The 19,472-nt window shown below is 38.3% G+C and overlaps 1 protein-coding gene across 10 annotated transcripts in view; it reads left to right on the top strand.

The window, feature by feature from the left end:
• Window positions 1-19,472, top strand: part of mast4 (microtubule associated serine/threonine kinase family member 4) — a 97,666-nt gene that overhangs the window by 27,845 nt on the left and 50,349 nt on the right. For 8 of the 10 annotated variants that reach the window (XM_035991158.1, XM_031317404.2, XM_035991156.1 and 5 more), the window contains exon 3: window positions 1,269-1,402. In XM_035991158.1, the coding sequence (XP_035847051.1) occupies window positions 1,269-1,402 (134 nt within the window). Of the gene's footprint in view, window positions 1-1,268; window positions 1,403-9,870; window positions 9,965-19,472 lie in introns of those variants that run through there. The other 2 variants (XM_035991165.1, XM_035991164.1) reach the window with 1 other exon arrangement.

Genomic DNA, 19,472 nt, shown 5'->3' with positions numbered 1-19,472 from the left:
TTCTGAGCACCTACTTATCTTCCCTTCCTTCACTGTGCCAAGATGGTTAATCCTCTTCTCTGTCTCCTCGAGTGTTTACTTGAACAGGAAATGGAAATATTCACATGTGGATGAAGAGTGACAACACTTAAACAAATGATTTTTCAATCCATGGAGTGCCAGCGGTGCAATAAGAGCTGATGATTCAGATCCTGAGGCTGCTTATGTTAGGATTTAATCTTTGTCTTGCCTTGGTGTACTGAGATTTTAGGATTAAATAGGGCAGATGATAGCAATATTTGGTGCCATCTAGGTGCCAGCCCTGGGAGCTTTTATTTAAGTTTTACAAACAATATTCTTATACAGAACTCATGTTGTCATGCCATTTACTGACCATCATCAGACTTTGTTTGGTGCTTTGATTATGTAATGTTGGGATTGTCAGTGATCTCTTAATGGGCTTTTTCCCCCTCTGGCCTAATTTAACCCTTTGACATCCTGCCTGGCTGCACAGGGTCAGGGGCTTCAGCTGTATACTCCTAACAAGAACAGACAGCTCTGATTATCTTATGTTACTGGTATGAACAGTAATTTGACCTGTACAGTCTTCCCCGTTAACTCCCTCCTATGGGTTAGGGGTGGTGGAGAGTGACAGCAGTTTGAATTTGCTGTAGTATGACAAAGCTTGTTTACAACTGCACAGTGGTGAAAACAAGTAAGTAACAAGTAAACGTTCCAATATATTAATGTAAACAATAATTAAAGTAAAAGTACAGAAGAATCATTAGCAAAATGTACTTAAAGTATCAGAAGTAAAAGTACTTATTCTGAAGAAAAACAGCCCCTTTGACTGATATATTACTGTGTATCACATCCTTAGACAGTTAAAACTGATGCATCGATGTGTAAGCAGCATTTTACTGTTGTAGCTGGTTGAGATGGCACTAGTTTTTACTACTTTATTCACAGTTGTTTTAGTGCGGTGGTACTCAACTTAGAGGTCAGGGCCCTCCAAAGGGTCACAAGATGAATCTTGGGCACAGTGAGACGATTAATGAAAGAGAAATGAAGGGGAAAAAAAAAAGATTTTATAGATTTTTTTATTTTTTTTTTTTTTTTTTTTTATATTTGCTCTTTTGTAAAATAATGGATAATATCACCTCTAATTATACCCTGAAAAGTTATACAAATTAGGAATTCTGAGAAGTTTAGTTGGGGGTAAATCACTCTTTGGAGAGACTGCCAAAATGCAAAACATTAACTGAACCTCTCCTGTTGTTGCTCTGCAGGAAAGTACCTTCTGCTACCCTCCCACCCCCAGCAGACACACACAGCTTGGCAGCCGTCATCTGAGATGTCTAACCTGGTCCGTATGTGTTCCCTGAACCTCGGAAAGTCGGACCCCTCCCTCACCTCCAGCATGGTGAGTACTTCCTAAATCATGACCCCACAACGATATTCTGCATCCTGATCTATGCTCCCATTACCTCATCCTGAACAGTTTGTTCATAACAAAAGCTGCTCTGTGTAGTTGAAGATGTTAGGTAATAGGGGACAGGTAATTTGCTTATAACCATGTCTGAATAAATAAAAATCAACACTCTATGGTAATCAAACTTATTTTATAAGAGGATAGTAAGAGGATAATTCTAGACAAATTATATTTCATTTACTCAACACAAAAATAAAATTATCAAACAACATGGTCATGTTCAAACATTTTCCGGCACACATGCAACACACTAAAATTCTCTTGTATGTGCCTATAAACAGTGAACTGCGATCAAATGCATTTATAATTTATTTTTACCTGTTTTATTTTTGGTTTGTAGCTGAACTCTGGTTTAATGAATGTCCTGTATGACTCTTATCTGTAACTGCTGCAGATTTAAAGCACTTTGCTGTAAAATACTTTATAAATGTATATATTTCTCTGGGTACAAAACATAAAAAGCCATCCAACATAACAAGTGTTCACATTTATCAACAATAATTAAATGCATTGAGAAAGAAAACTATTTAAGATTGGTGCATGTCTTTACAGAGTTAGAGAAATGCATTTAAAGTCTAAAGGCTAAAAAATGTAAACACATATGACTAAGAAAAACATACTTAAAAATGTAGCCACATTTTGAAGAAGTCCAAGTGCATCCCTGCTGTAGTTTGAACAGAATGAAGTCATGAAGACAGAGGTGTCCTTCAGCGTGTTCTTTCAGATGACTCTGACAGATACTCTGATGTGCTATATCGTGATCTTGTCTTGTCTCAGTAGTGAGATACAATCAAAAGCAGAGGCTAATCCAATGCTGTTAGGATATGAGTCATTCCTAGTGCGTGCTTGGTATCAGTTAGAGAAAAGGTTAATGTAATAAAAAAACGTGCATGTGTGTGAGCATAAATATGTGTATCTGTGCTTGTGTGTGGGTGATTTTACTGACAGTTTATTTTAGTAACTGACACTTATACCATTAGTGATCCGAGTCGTTCAACCCAGAAAAAGGCACGGCAACCTGAACTATTTCTCAGATGGCTCATGACATCATAGTGACCCTGTTTACACTAATAACATAATACAGTTTGTGAGACAGGTACAAAAATATCTGAACTAATTCTGTACACTAGGGGGCGCTAGTGCATTTTCAGTGTTTAGAACTAAAACCCATGTATCCTTGTGCTTTTAAAAGCCAGACATTAATCCCTTTGAATATTGTGCCATGCAGAGTGAATGAATACATGATTTCCTGTAACATAATTGTCCTCCAGTGGATAATTCCTCTAGTCGATGTGTTGGTTCAATTTATGTCTTGATGACGTGAATGAGTCTTTTAACATTTTCACCAGTATTTTAAGATATTTGTGTTTTTATAATAAGGCTCTACTGATCCCCATAGGCATTTATTTTAATTGCCATCCATCACAGGAAGGTTAGAGCATGCGAGCAGCTACACAGCAGAACTCCTTGAGCTGGTAGGGATTCAGTATATTGCTCAAGGACACTTCAGCAGGAGAGGTTCAGGGTCTCTAGCCACATGCATTTCCTCTACCCACCAAGGAAACATTGTCTAATTGTCAATTTTTTTAACGTAATCTTTGTGTTCTTTGTTTAACCGCAATTAATTGCTAACATTAGCTAAGGTCCTAAGAGGTATGTTGATGGGAATTGTTGATTTTGTTTAGATATGCCAAATTGTAATTCTATAAGTGGTTATTGGTCGCCATGGTCGGACTGTTGAGCTAAAGCTATGCTAGTTGTTGGCACTTGTCCTTATACATGTTCATAGCAACAAAAATGACAAGAGGGGATACAGTTAGCAAAAATGTTTTATGATAATAAAGGGCAGTTGTTTACTTCATAGGCTGTGTGTACCTGTGTTACTACATTATCTGGGTCACATAACAGTGATATAACCAAAAAATATATCCTGGAATTCATTCAAAACTTTAATTTGTTTAGTAATACGTGAATAAATCGCTCTACATTCATCTACAGTACTGAGAGCTTCTCTGTATCAGATCATATTGGACAGCATTAAGAAGTAGTAAGAGTATTTGGTGTAAGTGCTCTTAGTGTACTCTGAGCCGTGAATGACTCTGCACTCACCTCTCAGATGAGGCTGTAAGCGTAAGGTCATGGGGACCCAGCAGACACATTTTTTCATCAGAATTCATTCAGCAAATGGGACCACAGATAGATGGTTGGAATTGGGTTTTTTGCTAGAAAGAGCATTGGGCTGCAATGCACGCCCGTGGTGCATGACATTCCCCCTCTACTACATGCCGTGCTGCACCACTCCACTTCCAAAAATGAGTTTTCATGTAAAAGGAAATAATGGGGCAGATTAGCAATTAGTGCATCCACTGCGATGTGAGAAAATTCATTGCACGTCCTTACTGTAGGAGATTCCACACTGAAACACACCGCCTTCAGCTCTTCTGAGGATGAGTCCAGTCCTCTATCTGCTGCAATTTTGCCCGGGCCCGTAGAATGACTTTCCTTTGGTGAAACTAATGATTGCCAATGCTGTGTTTTCTCTTCCCACACTCTTCCCTTCATTCATTTGAATGCATACAGTATGCAATCAAATATTTTCTGTAATATGCAGCTCAATGTCGTATTGTCCTTATTGGCAACACTGTTTGCGTGCCCCTGGTCACTCTGTTGTTGGCGCCGTGAGAAAATGAGATGCTGGTGACTGCTGCTCAGATATTGTCTTGTGTAGGAACAAGCTAAATGGCTGATGTGTTGCTACATCTTAATGGTATTTTTTGGAGTAGGCTGCTCTGACACCTAAGGGGTTCAACTACATCCACTGTATTATCCTGCCTCTCAGAACAAGCTTAGAAAAGATTGTGAATTGGCTGACCTTGAGAAAGAAGCAAAAGAAACAAACACTTCAGCTACTAGCTTCTAAATGGAAGTTGCTGTTTTCTTCTCAGATTTGTAATTCACAATTAGTAGTTTGTTAAATGTGAGTCCTCATCTTCAGTGTACTTAAAACTAAAAAGATGATGCCTGTCTATTATCTTACAGGCAGAGTGGTATTTGTCATAATGACGGTTATATAACTGGGAAGCACAGCAGTCCCTGACCATAATGACAATGAATGAATAGAGGTTTGCCAGCATACTCACTGTCGTACTGCATCTAGTGCGCTGAGCATTGCTGTCAATTCTGACCAAAGCCATATTTGGCAGATATATCAATGTTTAAAGAGATTGAATTGGCTGTTGGATTTGGCTTTTCATAGTTTAGTTTTAAATGGGCAAATTTGAGATGTTTACTTTCAGGCTGTATTACTGTTTTATTATTCACTAAAAATACTAGAAAAGTAACTATTGTTAAAACATTAATTGCAAGGACTTTTAGGAAAATGTGGAGCTTAATTCATCATTTGGTTCTTATTATGTAGCAGGGCATAATTCACTTTATATTGCTTCACAGTTCTCCAGAGTTACTAAAGAAACCAAAGGGTTTCTGTTGTTAAATTTTTGTAGAGAAGGTACTGTTTCTCAAAGCTTTTGACAGACAAATATTCCTTAATTTAAAACTAGAATGAGACAGTGGCTGCATGAGGCTCCTTGACTGTGAACATGATTGTAGATGGCCTCACTGCTGCTTTGTGAGGAGTTTATGAATTTTGTAGGGCTTCATTATCGATAAATCGGAAGACCAAGTTGATGTTGTTCAATGTCTTGTTTTGTCCGATTAACAGTCCAAAACATGGAGATACTTAATGTAACAGTTGGTCTGAGCACTTGACTTGTGTTTTTAAGGTGGTATTAAGGTATGAGGTAAAAATAATACTTGTACCTTGTTAATTTTGATCTTTCACAGTCAGTGAACACTTCTGCACACTAAGTAATGGCTCCCTGTTTGTTTTTACTAACTGTCGTGTGATGAAAAAACTACAACTATGGTTTGATGAATTTTCTAGTGCTTCATTATCGAAAAAATTCTGTTGGCTGCTATAACAATACCATAAAGCCGAAATTGATGTTGTTGAATGTCTTGTTTTGTCCAATTTAACAGTCCAAAACCCAGAAATACTTAATTTACTGTAAGATTTACAGTTGTTCAGGTCTGTTGAGTTTAGGGCTGTATCTACCGATTGTCATTATCAATTAATTGGATATGCTCTGATTTATTTTTCTCACTTAATCAATTATACTCATTTGGTCTATAATATGTCATAAAGTAGTAAAAAATGCCCATCATAATTTCCTTCATTCAGTGGTTAAAAAAAAGTGCTATTTGTTTTACGACTAACAAAACTATTTAATTTACAATGAGAAAGCCATGCTTTGACCCCCTCCTGTTATTGCTTTTTGCCTTTTCCCCTCCTTTATGCTCTCCCATCATGCCCCTGGGCGTGCATGGCCCTTCCACAAGCGTGGCACATCTCTCTTGACTGTGATGATCTTTGACAGAAAATCAATACTTCACTTGAGGTGTGATATGGAGATAAGACTGTCATAATCCTGATGTTGTGCCTGTGTGACTCTCATTCTCCCTCATAATGGTAGTCAGTGATGTCCTTCACTGATATCGTTGTTGTTGGAGCAGTTTGTTGTTGCACAGGAAGGAACGGCAGTTTATGTGTGTTCAAACAGAAGGTGTTGTCTGGTCAGAAAAACCATCAAGTTTTTTAACAAATACAAAAAAATAATCATTCAACACTGAACAACCTGCCTTGTTCAACCCACCTCAAATGGAAAAATATGATTATCCAGCCTGAGTAGCCAGCTGAAAACAAGAGAGTGGAAAACAAATTACTCAGCTGCACCTTATTGATCTGTTTGTCTGTGGTGTCTTTCTTTGTTTTGTGGTCCCTGCATGGCTGCGTGTATTGTAATGTTTAAATTTGACCCATAGTCTGTATATGTAACATGTTGTTACTCACTCACACACACACACACACACACACACACACACACACACACACAAAACTAGAGTAAGAAAAGATTAAAGCTGAATCAACCCTCCAACTGAATTTATAACAAAACAGCGAGTTTTACTTAGTTACAAGAGATTGTGTGTCTGTGTTTCAGCAACATTTGAATTACAATAAACAATAGTAATACTACCTTACTGCATAAAAACATTTAGCTCATGTTCATGAGCTGTTTTTGTTATTCCCTTGCACTGTTATGTTCCACAGAATATCTTTGGAAACGCATCCCAAAGTTACATATAGTGCGGTGAGTTACTGTAAATATATGGGTGTGATATAAATGAAACTGTCACTCCTGTAGTAGTAATTGCAGTTGAGACGTTCAAACCCTGTCATCCGCTATGTTTGAGATACAATTTTCTCTGCTCTGAGATTCAAATGTGACCTTGTGTTATGCACAGTGTGACTTTGTGTTTACAGTATTTGAAATTGAGGTTAATGAATTGAAAAGAAAGCCTATTGGATTGTCCAAGTGGACTCAAGATGACATTTTCATTTTATGAATGCTTGCAATTGTTAGGCTATTGCAATTTATTCAAAATCGAAAAAAACAGAGAGGAATTGAGAGTGAGTCGTTGCAGCTTTTGGTTCTTCTTGGTTACTATCTTTGCGGTTTTTGTCAAGGTTAAAGACTTGCCTCGTCCATTCGGAGGCTGGCTCTACAGGGTTTTAACATGGCTGGATATTCTCACTCCTTTGGCTTTGGTCAAATGGATTCTTTGCACTGCTTTGTATGGAAGGAATTGATTCTTTCTTTCCTTACCGCGCTCTTCACAGGCCCATGTCCCTCCTCTGCCGGCCTCACATCTGCAGGTCGCCTCTTGGTCTGATAAGCTCAAGCAGAGCAGAGGCTGTTGGTCACTCAATCAGAACTCGCTGCATGCTTTCAGTGCAAGCGCTCCCTTTTTTCTCCAAAAGCAAAGGAAACAACCTGAGCTGCCCACCTGCCAGGAGGAAATGATTCACAGACAACCCAAAGGCTTTTCTATGGCTATGCTCCAAGGCCACTGGCACAAGATGCCTGTCTTTATAGCTGCCCTTAACCTGACTCATAGCAGTGTTTCTTTTCACTAAAAACTACTATGGCTACTATTTTTAATTACTATTTATTTCTAGCAATGGGACTTGAACAAATAACTACATTATTGTTATTTGTACTATATATTGTTTGGTCTATAAAAACGTCCATTATAATTTTCAAAGACAACATTTTCAAATTGCTTTTTTATCCAACCCAAAAATATTTAAAAATGATATAAAGTACAGAAAAAAAACAGCAAAAGCGTCACATTTGAGAAGCTTGAGCCAAAAAATATTTGGTCATTTTAGCCATGCCTGGCTCTACGGATGGCACCACTTTGGTTCACCGCTGAAAAACAGCTATTGGATGGATTGCCATTAAATTTTGTACAAACATTCATGGTATCTAGATGATGTATAATCCTAATGACTTTGGTCATCTCCTGGCATTTCTTCTGGCGCCACCAGCAGGTCAAAGTTTGAACTTATTCTGTGAAATATCCCAACATCCTCTCAATGGATTTGCACAAAATTTGGTACAGTACCTGCAAAACAAATAACAATCCCATCAGCCTCAGCTATACTTTGTGTATTGTGCTAATTAGCAAATGTTGTCAGGCTAACATACTTGTCACTGCTGTGCCTATAAGTACAGCCTCACATGGCTGCTAACATGGCTACAGACTCTTAATAAATTGGTTGCACTATTGTGTGATTGCCAAAAGTGTTCTGTGATTGATCTATTGTATCAGCACCAAGCTGTTTTATATGTTGTACTTGTTACAGCCACTTTATACAGTAGAGGAAGTTCTTTCTCTATTGAATAAGACAAATGATCCCTCCCCAGTGTTCCTGCAGCTTCTCATCTTCATTGTTAGTCCAATGTGGAATTTCTTAATTGTTCCTAGACTGAGCAATAACTCGAGACCTGTCTGTTGAACATTACAGGATTCTTCAATTTCCTCAGGTAATCTGGAGGGCATTGTTCTAGCTGAAAAAAAAGTTGACTACTGTAATCCTCGTCCTCTGAGGTTTTTGAGGGGTTTATTCAAAAACAGCCTGATTACCCGAGCGCAGACCTGAGCTGTCTACTCTTGGCTTTCTTATCAGCACAGCAGCACAAATGACTGTCACCCCAGCCACTGCAACACTCCATCAGCATTATTTTGTACAGGTTTCAAAATGAGAAAAGTTGATGTAGTGGTCACCTGTCTGACAGTCCTGTGCACCTCCTCCACCAGCTTGTGGTAGTGGGTAGCTGTCATTCCAAGCCAAACTCTCTAAGAGGAATCATTTGAGCTTGGCTGGAGATGAGGAGAATGGAAGGGGCCCACTTAATATTCACAGAGCAGTACCACAGTGAATAGAAATGAGTGAGAGAGGGTGAAAAAAGAGAAAGCAAAAGGGGGGGGCAAAGAAAAACACAGACTGAAACAGAATGCAAAATTACAGGATAGAATTGGCAGCATGGCATCGGAAACAACTTATTTATCCAAATCCTAATCATTCAGGAGGGTGTGGGAACATTGAGTTAGTGAGTGTGAAGATCTGTGGTCACTCACTGACTGGCTCAAAAAACTCAACTCAAAGAAGAGACAAGAAGCAGCGTGTGAGTTGTTGAAAATTGACACAGGTTATGCAGTGGTATATAGAACAGGCTGTGCAGGCAAGTGCGGTTGATTTCAGCATGATAATGACTCAGTATTTGGTTGTTTGGAACGAGGATAGCATTTCCTATGTACAAATGAGCCCACAGCAGTTTTTGTGACATTTTCACAGCAGGTTTGAAAGGTCCTGGTCAGTCACATTTTTTACTTAAACAGCATGCCTTGGAATTATTTTCTTCCTCTGCCATATAATACACACTCTCTCCCCATCTTCTCTTCTACATTTAATGTTAACTGTAGTCACAGCCATTATGTTTCCTTACTGGTCTAAACTTCAGGTGTGTATTTTGTAGTCTTCATATGACTCATTGACTGCAAAAAGACCAGTGAGGTCGGTTAGCCTGGCTGCCGCAGACAGGATGCCAGATTCATTGTTAAGGATGGAGCAGAACAATGCTTGGAAGGATATCCTCTCATTTTCATGGTCACCTAGGGTGCCCAAAAAACGTGGCTGCTCAGAGAAATGAGTCTTGGGGCTCCCACTTGTCCCTGCTACCCCACCCACTCACCCCCACCCGTTGCTACGCTAAATTAGAACTGCCTATCTTCTCCCTTACCCCCCCCCCCCCCTTTCTCTCTCTTCCTCTCTCGCTCCATCTCTCCTTCACTCCTGAAGTTACAGAGGAGAGGAACAAGAGGAGGTGTCAGCTGACTGCCTCCTTCCAATCAGATAAGTTCTGATGGAAGTGTTTAGCAGCTGCTAAGATCAGATTTGCAGGGAGGGAGAGAGCAGGAGGAGGCTGGAGCTAGGCAGTGCAGCATGGCTACGCGCTGGTAGGCAGGCGTGATAAGTCGGGGCTCTGTACCATGGACGAGTCCAGCATTCTGAGGAGACGTGGGCTACAGGTAGGCAAGAATATGTGCCGTGGAGCTGTGTGTGTTTGCGCTCCAGGGTGACTTTGTACGCTACAGTATGTATGCATGCTCTTTTAACAGAACACAGTTAGGACTTTGAGACCTTTTTGTGTTAACACTTGGCAGTACAGACAGAGTGAGCAACATTCTGCCTCTGCTGTTGATGTGTGCTTGTGTCCTGCATGTGAGAGAATCTCTTGGCAGAGCTGAAGACATTTTTCAATAGATGTACTAAAGAGGATAATTAGGATATTCACTAACAGTTGACTAAAAACAGGCTGCAAATGCTTTAATCCGCAATACTTTGTTTCTTTGTACAGATTTAGAATTAATAGTTTGTGTTCAAACATAGTTACTTTTTAAACATCAAATCTTTTGTCATGTATGATTTGTGTTAGCTGTCGGCAGGATGAATGAGAGAGGAGTACTCATGCTGAATTGACTTTTTATGATAATCGAGTACAGTGAGGCTTTTGCCTTTCTGTCAGAAATCCTGTTTGAGGTGTAAGCTGAGTTCAGGACAACAGTCCTAACAATTAATACACTTAATCATATTATTACTGCCATCACTCTGCCCTAATGTGAGATATAAATGCAGGTGGAAAGGAAGGGCAGAGAGAGTGCAATATGACTTTTTTTGTATTTTACACCACAAGAGCTTTCAGACAATATTTTTTTCTAGCTGATGCTGACAAACTCTGCAGTAGGTGTTATAGTAAAATGTAAATTGGGCTTGATTTATAATTTAGCTTACTCTAGTTAGTGCCACTTACAGAGTAATTGATAAATTAAGTCTTTTTTAAATTCAGCTCAAACTACTGCATACATTTTAAATCACAAACTCCCTGCAATCCATTGCATGTGTCATTTGTTTTAATAAGGCTGCACTATGGCAATAAAACTGCTTTATGCTCCAGCATTTATTTCATAATAAACAAAGGGGAGTTTTGCTCGTTTGAAAACTCATTTTTCATCTATATTTTATTTATTTAGCTGTCGAGTAATTCTTAAGATTGAAGCTGGCAACATTTGACTTTCAGTGTCAGTGTGTTCCTCTGTGATTATGAATCTTTCTGAAAATTAGGCAGCGGAAATTCTGACATTTTAATGTATTCTCTATGAATTTTTTTCATGGTCTTAATGGATTTCTCTGGAGAAACCAATAACATTTTTTTGTAATTGCATTTATTAAAAGCTTCCGAACAGTAATTTTGTGCACAGTTGCCCTAAGCTCTCTATTCCTTTATTGGACACTCCTCCCATGGTCTCTCTCCTCTACACACAAGACTTCTTTATGTGCCTGAAAACGCACCAGCTAAACCACACAACGGCCACTCCTGTGATTAGGCTCCTGTAGTGCTCTTACTTTCATATTCAAAAGGAAACACAGAAGTTAGTTTGCCAGGCAAATTAATGTAGCTGGTTTAGTTCCACAATTTCCCATTCATTCACAGGACAGGAAGGGATGACATCATTTGAGTCAGACATTGTTTACGTTGAGTGGATGGCAAGAACTGCACTACTAACAGTGCAGAGGGTGTCAGTGCTTTTGGCCTCAAGGAAAAGATAAGACATATTTCATTGCATTAGTCTTAGGTACCTTGCTGTTTCCCTTTTTGTCAAGAAATAAATATGCTTGTTTAAATTTGGCGAGAGGAAGAACCGCTTTTAGGTTCAGTTATTTAACAACTTGTCTCAGTCAAACTTGATGGTCTTAGAAATACATTTTGTTTACTTTCTTATATATTAAATGTCCATGTCTGCCTGTCTCAGTCAGTAAAATGAATCTGTTCAAATCTGTTTGTGATCTAATCTAATCTATTAAAGCAATAGTTGCAAATGCGCTTAGTTAAGAGAAGATTCATGTCATTCTCCCATCTGTCTGTTAAATATGAAGCTACAGCCAGCGGCTGGTTAGCTTAGCTTAGTGTAGCATAAAGACTGGAAGCAGGAGGAAACTGTAGCCTGGCTCTGTCCAAAGATAACAAGGCATGAAGCCTACCAGCACCTCTAAAGCTCTCTTAATAACAAGGTAAATCTTGTTTGTTTATTTCATATAAAACCCACTTTGTAGAAATGACAAGTTGTGGTTTTACGGGGGAATATAGAAGCAATCCTTCCTGTCTTCATGCTAAGCTAAGCTAATTGGCTGCTGGCTGTTATTATTATAACTAACAGACATGAGAGTCGGGGTATCAATCTCTGCCTTTAACTATTTGCAAGAAAGCAAACAAACGTATTTCCCACAATGTCGAACCTTTAGTGGTATGTCACAACATCCTCAAGTATTTATCTTCACAGTGTGTTTACTTTACAGCATTATGATCCAGGAAAGCTAAGCAGCAACATTTACAAACAGAATGAAATAGGTAGAAAAGATGTCCACACTAATTAACAACCAATAATGGGGTATACTGGTACTTGCACATTTGTGTTGCTATAAAAATGTGAAAAATAAAATTTGGTGAGCTTAAGCAAGAAAATGTCAAAACTGTGACTTGATCCTCAATCATTAAGAACAAGAAGAGAAAGCTTTGCTGTTCATGTTGATGCCTAATGAAAGTGACAGTGTGCAGAATTTATTTTCTGACTTGTTGAAAACAACAGCAGACTAACAATACGCAGGAGAATTATTATTTATTATTTCCCAGTATCAGATCCATTAATGAGTTCTCTAAATAAATTAGCTAAAGTGTGTTGTTCAGCTCCGCTCGGTATGAATGTCTCTCAGCTTGTGTTTGCTTGTCTGGATGATTTGACACTGAGTAGAATAAGGAAAAGTTATATGTATATATGCTTGGGGGAGGGGTTTGAGTTTGTCCAAACACTTACCGGTGTGACCACTTGCACAATTGTGGTTTAGTGCACATCATTTTTGAAAATAAATAAAAACCACATTGATTTACACATCACACAACTATTTAGCAACAGTTAGTAACAGTTGAAAATAGGGACAAGGTTGCGCGACTTTGGCTACATTGAACGTGTAAAGTATGCGGACCGTTAGCGGAGCGTACAGTAGGCTATGTGCCACGGAATGTTGTTTTAACTGGCTACACCTGCTGCGCACACACGGCGCATTGTTAGAGTCACAGGCGAGATGGAGAGCTTTTGCTTTGGGATTGTAAGCTGTTATCAGAGGACGCAGTTGAGGGAAAAAAGAAATAGAAACAGAAACTCTCAAAATAAAACTGCCAATATGCTCACTGACAGTCATTGAGTCGTTTCCTGTATATCTGTAGTTTAATAAAAATAAAAAAATTACACTATGATCTATTTCTGTGTGGGCCGCACACACCTTGCGCAAAAAAAATATAAATAGAAGACTGTCCTATTTTCACGCTTGCCCGGTGTAGCAAGTTTCATTGATTATGGTGAAAGCGTAATGTTGGATGGTCCGCTCCACATATGTTACGCGTGCAATGTAGCCAGCCCGTTAAGTTAAAATGAATTGAACTTTTAAGGTGAGGAACGAGAAGCGAATTGCCTGTTTGTGTGAAAACGGCTTAATCTCGCACATGCGTTTTATTGTTTTTTTCGAATATATAGTAATAATTATATAATTTTGTCATTCTTTCAGGGGGGGCACATTTTTGATCACTTTATTAAGGCCAGTCCACAAATCTTGTTCATATTAACATACCTGTAGGTAAAAGAAATTATAGTCCCAAGAAGGAGGCAGTCATTGGGATGTTTTGAGTTGCTAATTTGACAACAAACAACTACTTTACTGAAGAAAAAATCTCTCATGCAGGAGGGACAAGTGAATAGGACAACCTTTTCTTTCTCTGCTGAAGTGTCCTTGTGCAAGACAGCGAGTTTTTTCAACTCCAGCTGCACTTCTTTGATGCTGTGGAAAGGGGTCAGATTAAAAGATAAAGTTCTCCTTGAGGAATGATAATCGCAAAAGAAAACGTCCGTCATGACTGGGAAATGAAAGGGGATAGAGTACACTGCCAGATGCTTACAGTAGCAAAACACATTAATGAGTTACCAATTAAAAAATGGTGTTCACAAAACTGTTGGTAATCATGTGGAAACCTGGTTACAATAGCAGCCTCTGGTGAGGATCCCAGAAGATACGTCTTGTAGCAGACTAAAGTTGTATAAAGACTATTAGCTGTGTACACATCTACTCATCTAACAAGCTCTATGTCCATTTCTCAGTTTTTATTATCATTCTGACGTTCAACTTTAAACTCGTGTCATATTCTCACAATGGCATTGACTTTCTTCCTGGTTTTTATTGTCTACCTAGTAATAAATAAATCCCAATCTGATAAATGTATATTGGTGAAACTTTTTTATGGGAAAAATGTGTCAAAACGTTTTTCATGCAGTTCAAAAATAAAGGGACACCCAACTAGAGGCTTAATGTATCAGGATCTGTTAGTACTGTTAATGGCGTCCATTAATAGCATTTATTAACAAAAGTAATTTGCATTTGCTCAGAACGTTAACAGACACCAATGAGTATAGACATCTGTTATATAACAATATACATTTGGCGTTTTGACAAATAGGACTTCATTAACAACCAGTGGCAATTATCAAGCAACAATACAATGTGTATCAACAATGAAATGTGCAAACACTAGGGGTGTTACGGTACACAGCCATCACGGTTCGGTTCATACAACGGTTCAGCGCAAGTTCGGTAAAGAAAAAAAGTATGTGTCAAAGACCGAGACAATCTTCCTGCTGAGGACTGAGGCAGCATTTAGCCCACTGTCAACTTTGGTAAACTATTTTCATTATAAAAATAAGCAACATTTCAAACACTTCTGTATTACACTGTCAAACACTGGACAAACATTTTTCCAGAATGCAACAGGTAACAATAGACTACAATGCTGAAAAGCGTCCCTTATGCTACAAAATTGAAAATACAAAATAAATATAATAATAATAATAAATAATAATACAACTTGTGCATTAGGAGCAGTGGTTCAATTATCTCCACCTTGGCTATATTTAAACATTCAAGCCACCCAAACATTTATCATCCTCGGGATCGGCACATTGGGTGATGTGGTCGAATGTGCGTTAGCAGGTTGGTTGTGTTTCCTTTCACATACCCAAGAACAGTGGAGCAACGCCGACTCACGCCGACTTATACACAACTCTCTCCATTGTTGTTGTAGCTGACCAGGAGCCTGCATTTGTGCTCGAGAGAGAGTGTCTTTTTTGTACTTTTTTGCACTATCCCTTGCTGCTGCAACATTGTGAATGTCCCCATTGTGGGATTATACTCTGAACTTTGGTTCCGCATTACGTGCATCAACCTACATACTGTGTTTTCTGTGTTTTGCTGCATGCACCAAACTGTGAGACAGCATGAATACAAGAACCATTTACAGACCTAGCAAAACACAGATGAACAGTAATATATCACCAAACAGTTGTATATGTTTATATATCTCAAATCCAACAATATTAAACAACACATTTTGGCAACTCCTGAGAAAAGTTTTGTCAACACGTTGCTGGTTAGATGGAACCTGTCAAGTACTTAAATTGTAGTAGCCCGTGCCCGAAGCATATTGATGATGAATGAACCAGACCGGCTGCCAACTGACATTTCTGATATTAGAAACAACTTCTAACCTGTAGTTATCGGAAGAGGTTAGACTAAATACAGTTGTGAATAACTTCATTCATTTATTTTAGCTTTTAAGGGTAAATTATCATGACATTAAAAGGAACTCCTCATTAAAAAAAGACGGCTCGTCAAATCAGCAGAACATTATGCTCCGTGCCAGCCTTGAAATGAATTGTTTCCCTCTTACAACATTGGATGAGGCAGTGGATTAAGCATTTACGACACCTAACATCCTGCTACGAGGAGAAATTTGAGGATGCCAACAGATTTAATCAGCAAAGCTTTCTAATAGTGTATGTGTGCTTTGCTGTTGAATCCCCCTGCTGGCTCAGAAATCAATATCTTTCAGATCAGCTGGGCATAATGGTGGAAGATATTACTTCAGACAGTTGGATTTACTGATATAGTTGTAATCGTTAATAGAGGTCCGCTGCTTACATATAGTTTCTATATGATCAAAATGCAAGTCATTGACTATTTGTTTGCTACTTGAGGTCAATGTATGCACTTTGAGACAATCGTTAATCAGTTTTATAATGTATAGTTTGTCTACTTCCTGAATTACACATGTGTCAGGAGCAGATAGCCAGCTTTATTGATCTGTTTGATCTCTCCTTATCTCCAGACTTTGAGGTAGAATATAGGTTAGATCAAGCTAAGATTGGATTTTGAGTAAAGTCTTTAGGACCCTTTTTTTAATTCATTTTACATCGCTGGTTTTTAAAAAAAGGTTTAAGTTTGCTACAATGTAACATCTCCGGTCTCAGTTTCTTCACCTGTTCTTGAATATACTGTAGCGAGGCAGAGGTTTTTTGTTGTTGTTGTTGTATATTTATAGAATAAAGACTGCATCCTGTCACTTTCTCTGATAACTGGGCTCCAGGTTGTTCCATGAGCGGTTATTACTGGTATCCTAACAGCAGTGTTGTAGAGACAAAACAGTAGTTTTGAGATTTTTGCGTCTACAGCTTATTGTTTGTTTCACTGTCAAAATTACATGAAGCCCAAGGTAGCAATTTGTGTGAGTATTGGATGAGTTGCCAATACTGAATCAGTGTAGCTTTTGCTTACAAGGTAGTTAAGTAGATCTGGTCAGTGATCCTAAGCTATCACTGTGGCATGGTTGATAATTACAGACTAATGGAACTAGCATCCAGATGCAATAGGAAAGAGAAGGAGGATTTAACTTTTGTTACTCTGATGTTACACAAGGTGTTGGTTTGACGACATGTCTTAATATAGATTAGGGGGTTTCCTGCCAGTCAGCAGCAAACCACAGTAAAACCAAGCACTCTTTTGATCTTGAAATGTAGGAAAGTCCAAAAATGAATCAAAGGGAATACATAATGAAGGGTAACACATAGGCCTTGATACAAGAGCAATACCGCAGCTTTGATGTCGTCTGCATATTGGAGATGAAACGTACCTTCTTTTTTTTTACATTTACCCTGTGGAACAATAAACCTTCTCAGGTTCATCGTGTCAAAATTGTTATCTCTCGAGCGCTGAAAAGATTACCGGATAAACAAATGATTAAACATACAAGGGTTAAATTCATCACCAGTTTGTTTTCCTGACGGACAACTTTCAAAGATGAAAGGTTTCATGCAATTACTCTGTTTGAATTGCCTGTTTGACAGCTTTTCGACCTCCTTGAGGATCATGAAATGTAATGGAAATTATGGTATTTAGCCTTATGCAGATTTTGAAAAACACAATTGGGGACTATTTTAATCTTAAATGTCATAAATGTAGGCATTTTCAGTTAAGTTTTGTTTGTCATTTGTGCACAGAAGTCATGCCTAGAATCTTGCTAGATATCATCTGTAAACTATAATCCTTAGACTAAGGATTTAATAAATAAATGCAATGTTTGTATTTAGTTTTAAATAGTTTTTTTATGTTTTAAAATTCTTTGAGAATATGCTGAACCAACATTAACTCAATTAAATGACTTGGTTAAAAGACAAATGCATCACACAAATTTGCAAGTTGTATACTACACTGCATGTATTATTATCCAAAGAAAGAAATTCACAGATCTGAAATTGTAAGTAAAAATTATTTTTGTAAATTTACACAATGGGTATGCAGAAAGAGTACTGCACATATATTTCCCATGACAAGTCTCTCGTTGAATGAATTTGTCCTGCCTGGTCTTGGTCGATATTGCAGCAGCGTGAGTCAGACACACTGTTTGACCATGACATTGACACACAGCTCAGGCTCCACTCTGACTCTGAGCACATGAAGAGAAATGTCTCTAAGGGATGTGGAAGCAAGATGTGAAGTCTACTGAATGATAAAAGGGAGAAAAGAAAAATGTTTACACAATGTCTGTGAATGCTACCCAGTTTAACCACAGCCTTTAAATATGGAACTAGCAGCAGTTGGGAATGTTCAGTTTGCATTAGCAGTAACTTAAATAACTTAGGCCGGCGACAGACTGAATGTGTCGCGTGAGCATGACAGTTGCGTGGCGTGTCCGTTTTTATTTCGGCTCCCATGTTAACAGGTTAGAGCTTACGCACTGCCTGCGTGACACGCACATCTCAGGCGCGCCGAAAACGCGTGCATGCTAGAAATAGAACCGACACCTATTTTTCACGTGACACACAAGCGTGTTGGAAGCATTTCCAGGCAAAATAGAATAGGAAAAGATGTTTATATGTCATTTTGACACGAATACATATTAATAAATGACATGTTGATGTTTGAAAGCCTCTAGGTTTTGACATAAATGCAGATAAATAATAATGTAATAAAAAAAAATTAATTTTCAAATATTGCACCTGTCAATACGAACGAAATATTCTGTAGCCTATTTTGCCGTCACTACTGCCGACGTTGTCTTTGCTGTAATCAAATCAGTATATATTTATGTTTAACATGAAGTATACTACTGCTTGAGTGCAGTAAATCAATGGGAAACATACATGTGTACAGACAAGGCTAGCAGCCGCAGCGCCGCATCAGACACGTTTCTGGTGTGTAAAGACACACTGTAAATCCACGCAGCTGACACGCAACAGAAACGCCACGCTCACGCCACGCATCCAGTCTGTCGCCGGCCTTAAGTAAAATTAAAGAAATAAATAATAATAATAAACAAATAAAACTACAAACCGTAATGCTGCATTACAAGCATGTATAATTTTGTGAGATGAGATGGATTTGATGAGTTTGAAGATCTGAGTGGCAAGTATGGTTTTGGGCTGTAACACGATTTTAGCCCAAATTTTAACCCTGATTTTATGCTCGTTGCCAGTTTTTAGAGATCGCCAACTAAAGTCCCAGATCAGAGGCAAATCAGGGCTTGCCCTGTCAAAGACGCCATCTGAGATACGCACAATCTGACAACTTTGTCATGTAGTATGTAGGTACCTTAACTAGAGTTTATCATCATTCCTTTTATCTTTTTCAGAATTTTTTTATTTAGTTTCTATAAGGTTAAAGTTTCTGGTATTATTGTTCTGCATAATCTTTTGAAATAGACCTTTTTTGTGGTGTTACAAGAGTATTTAGTTTTAGTTATACTAGGAAACCTTATTTTGAGGCAAAGACAAATCCAAACTTTAGTCAGCAGTAGAGCTAGAGTTTGTATGTGTCTCACCACTCTTGTTTTATTAAAACCATGGCCCACAGTGAACTATGAATACACTTGCTGTCATATCCCACTTTCTCTACACAAGCTTTGCTTACGCAGAACGCTGTCAAAAATGTCAAAAACATTTATTCCACTTTATGTAAATATTTTCCAGAGGCATGAATTGATTTCACATGAATACATATATTTTTCAACAAATCACTTCATTACCATAATGTGTTTGCTCTGAAATGGTTGTTACTCCACACTGTTATTTGGTGTGCTGTGATTGGTGGAAACCCCACCAGTGT

The sequence above is a fragment of the Sander lucioperca genome, chromosome 14 (genome assembly GCF_008315115.2).
Source record: "Sander lucioperca isolate FBNREF2018 chromosome 14, SLUC_FBN_1.2, whole genome shotgun sequence".
Taxonomy (NCBI): domain Eukaryota; kingdom Metazoa; phylum Chordata; class Actinopteri; order Perciformes; family Percidae; genus Sander; species Sander lucioperca.
This window is presented reverse-complemented; position numbering and strand designations above follow the sequence as displayed.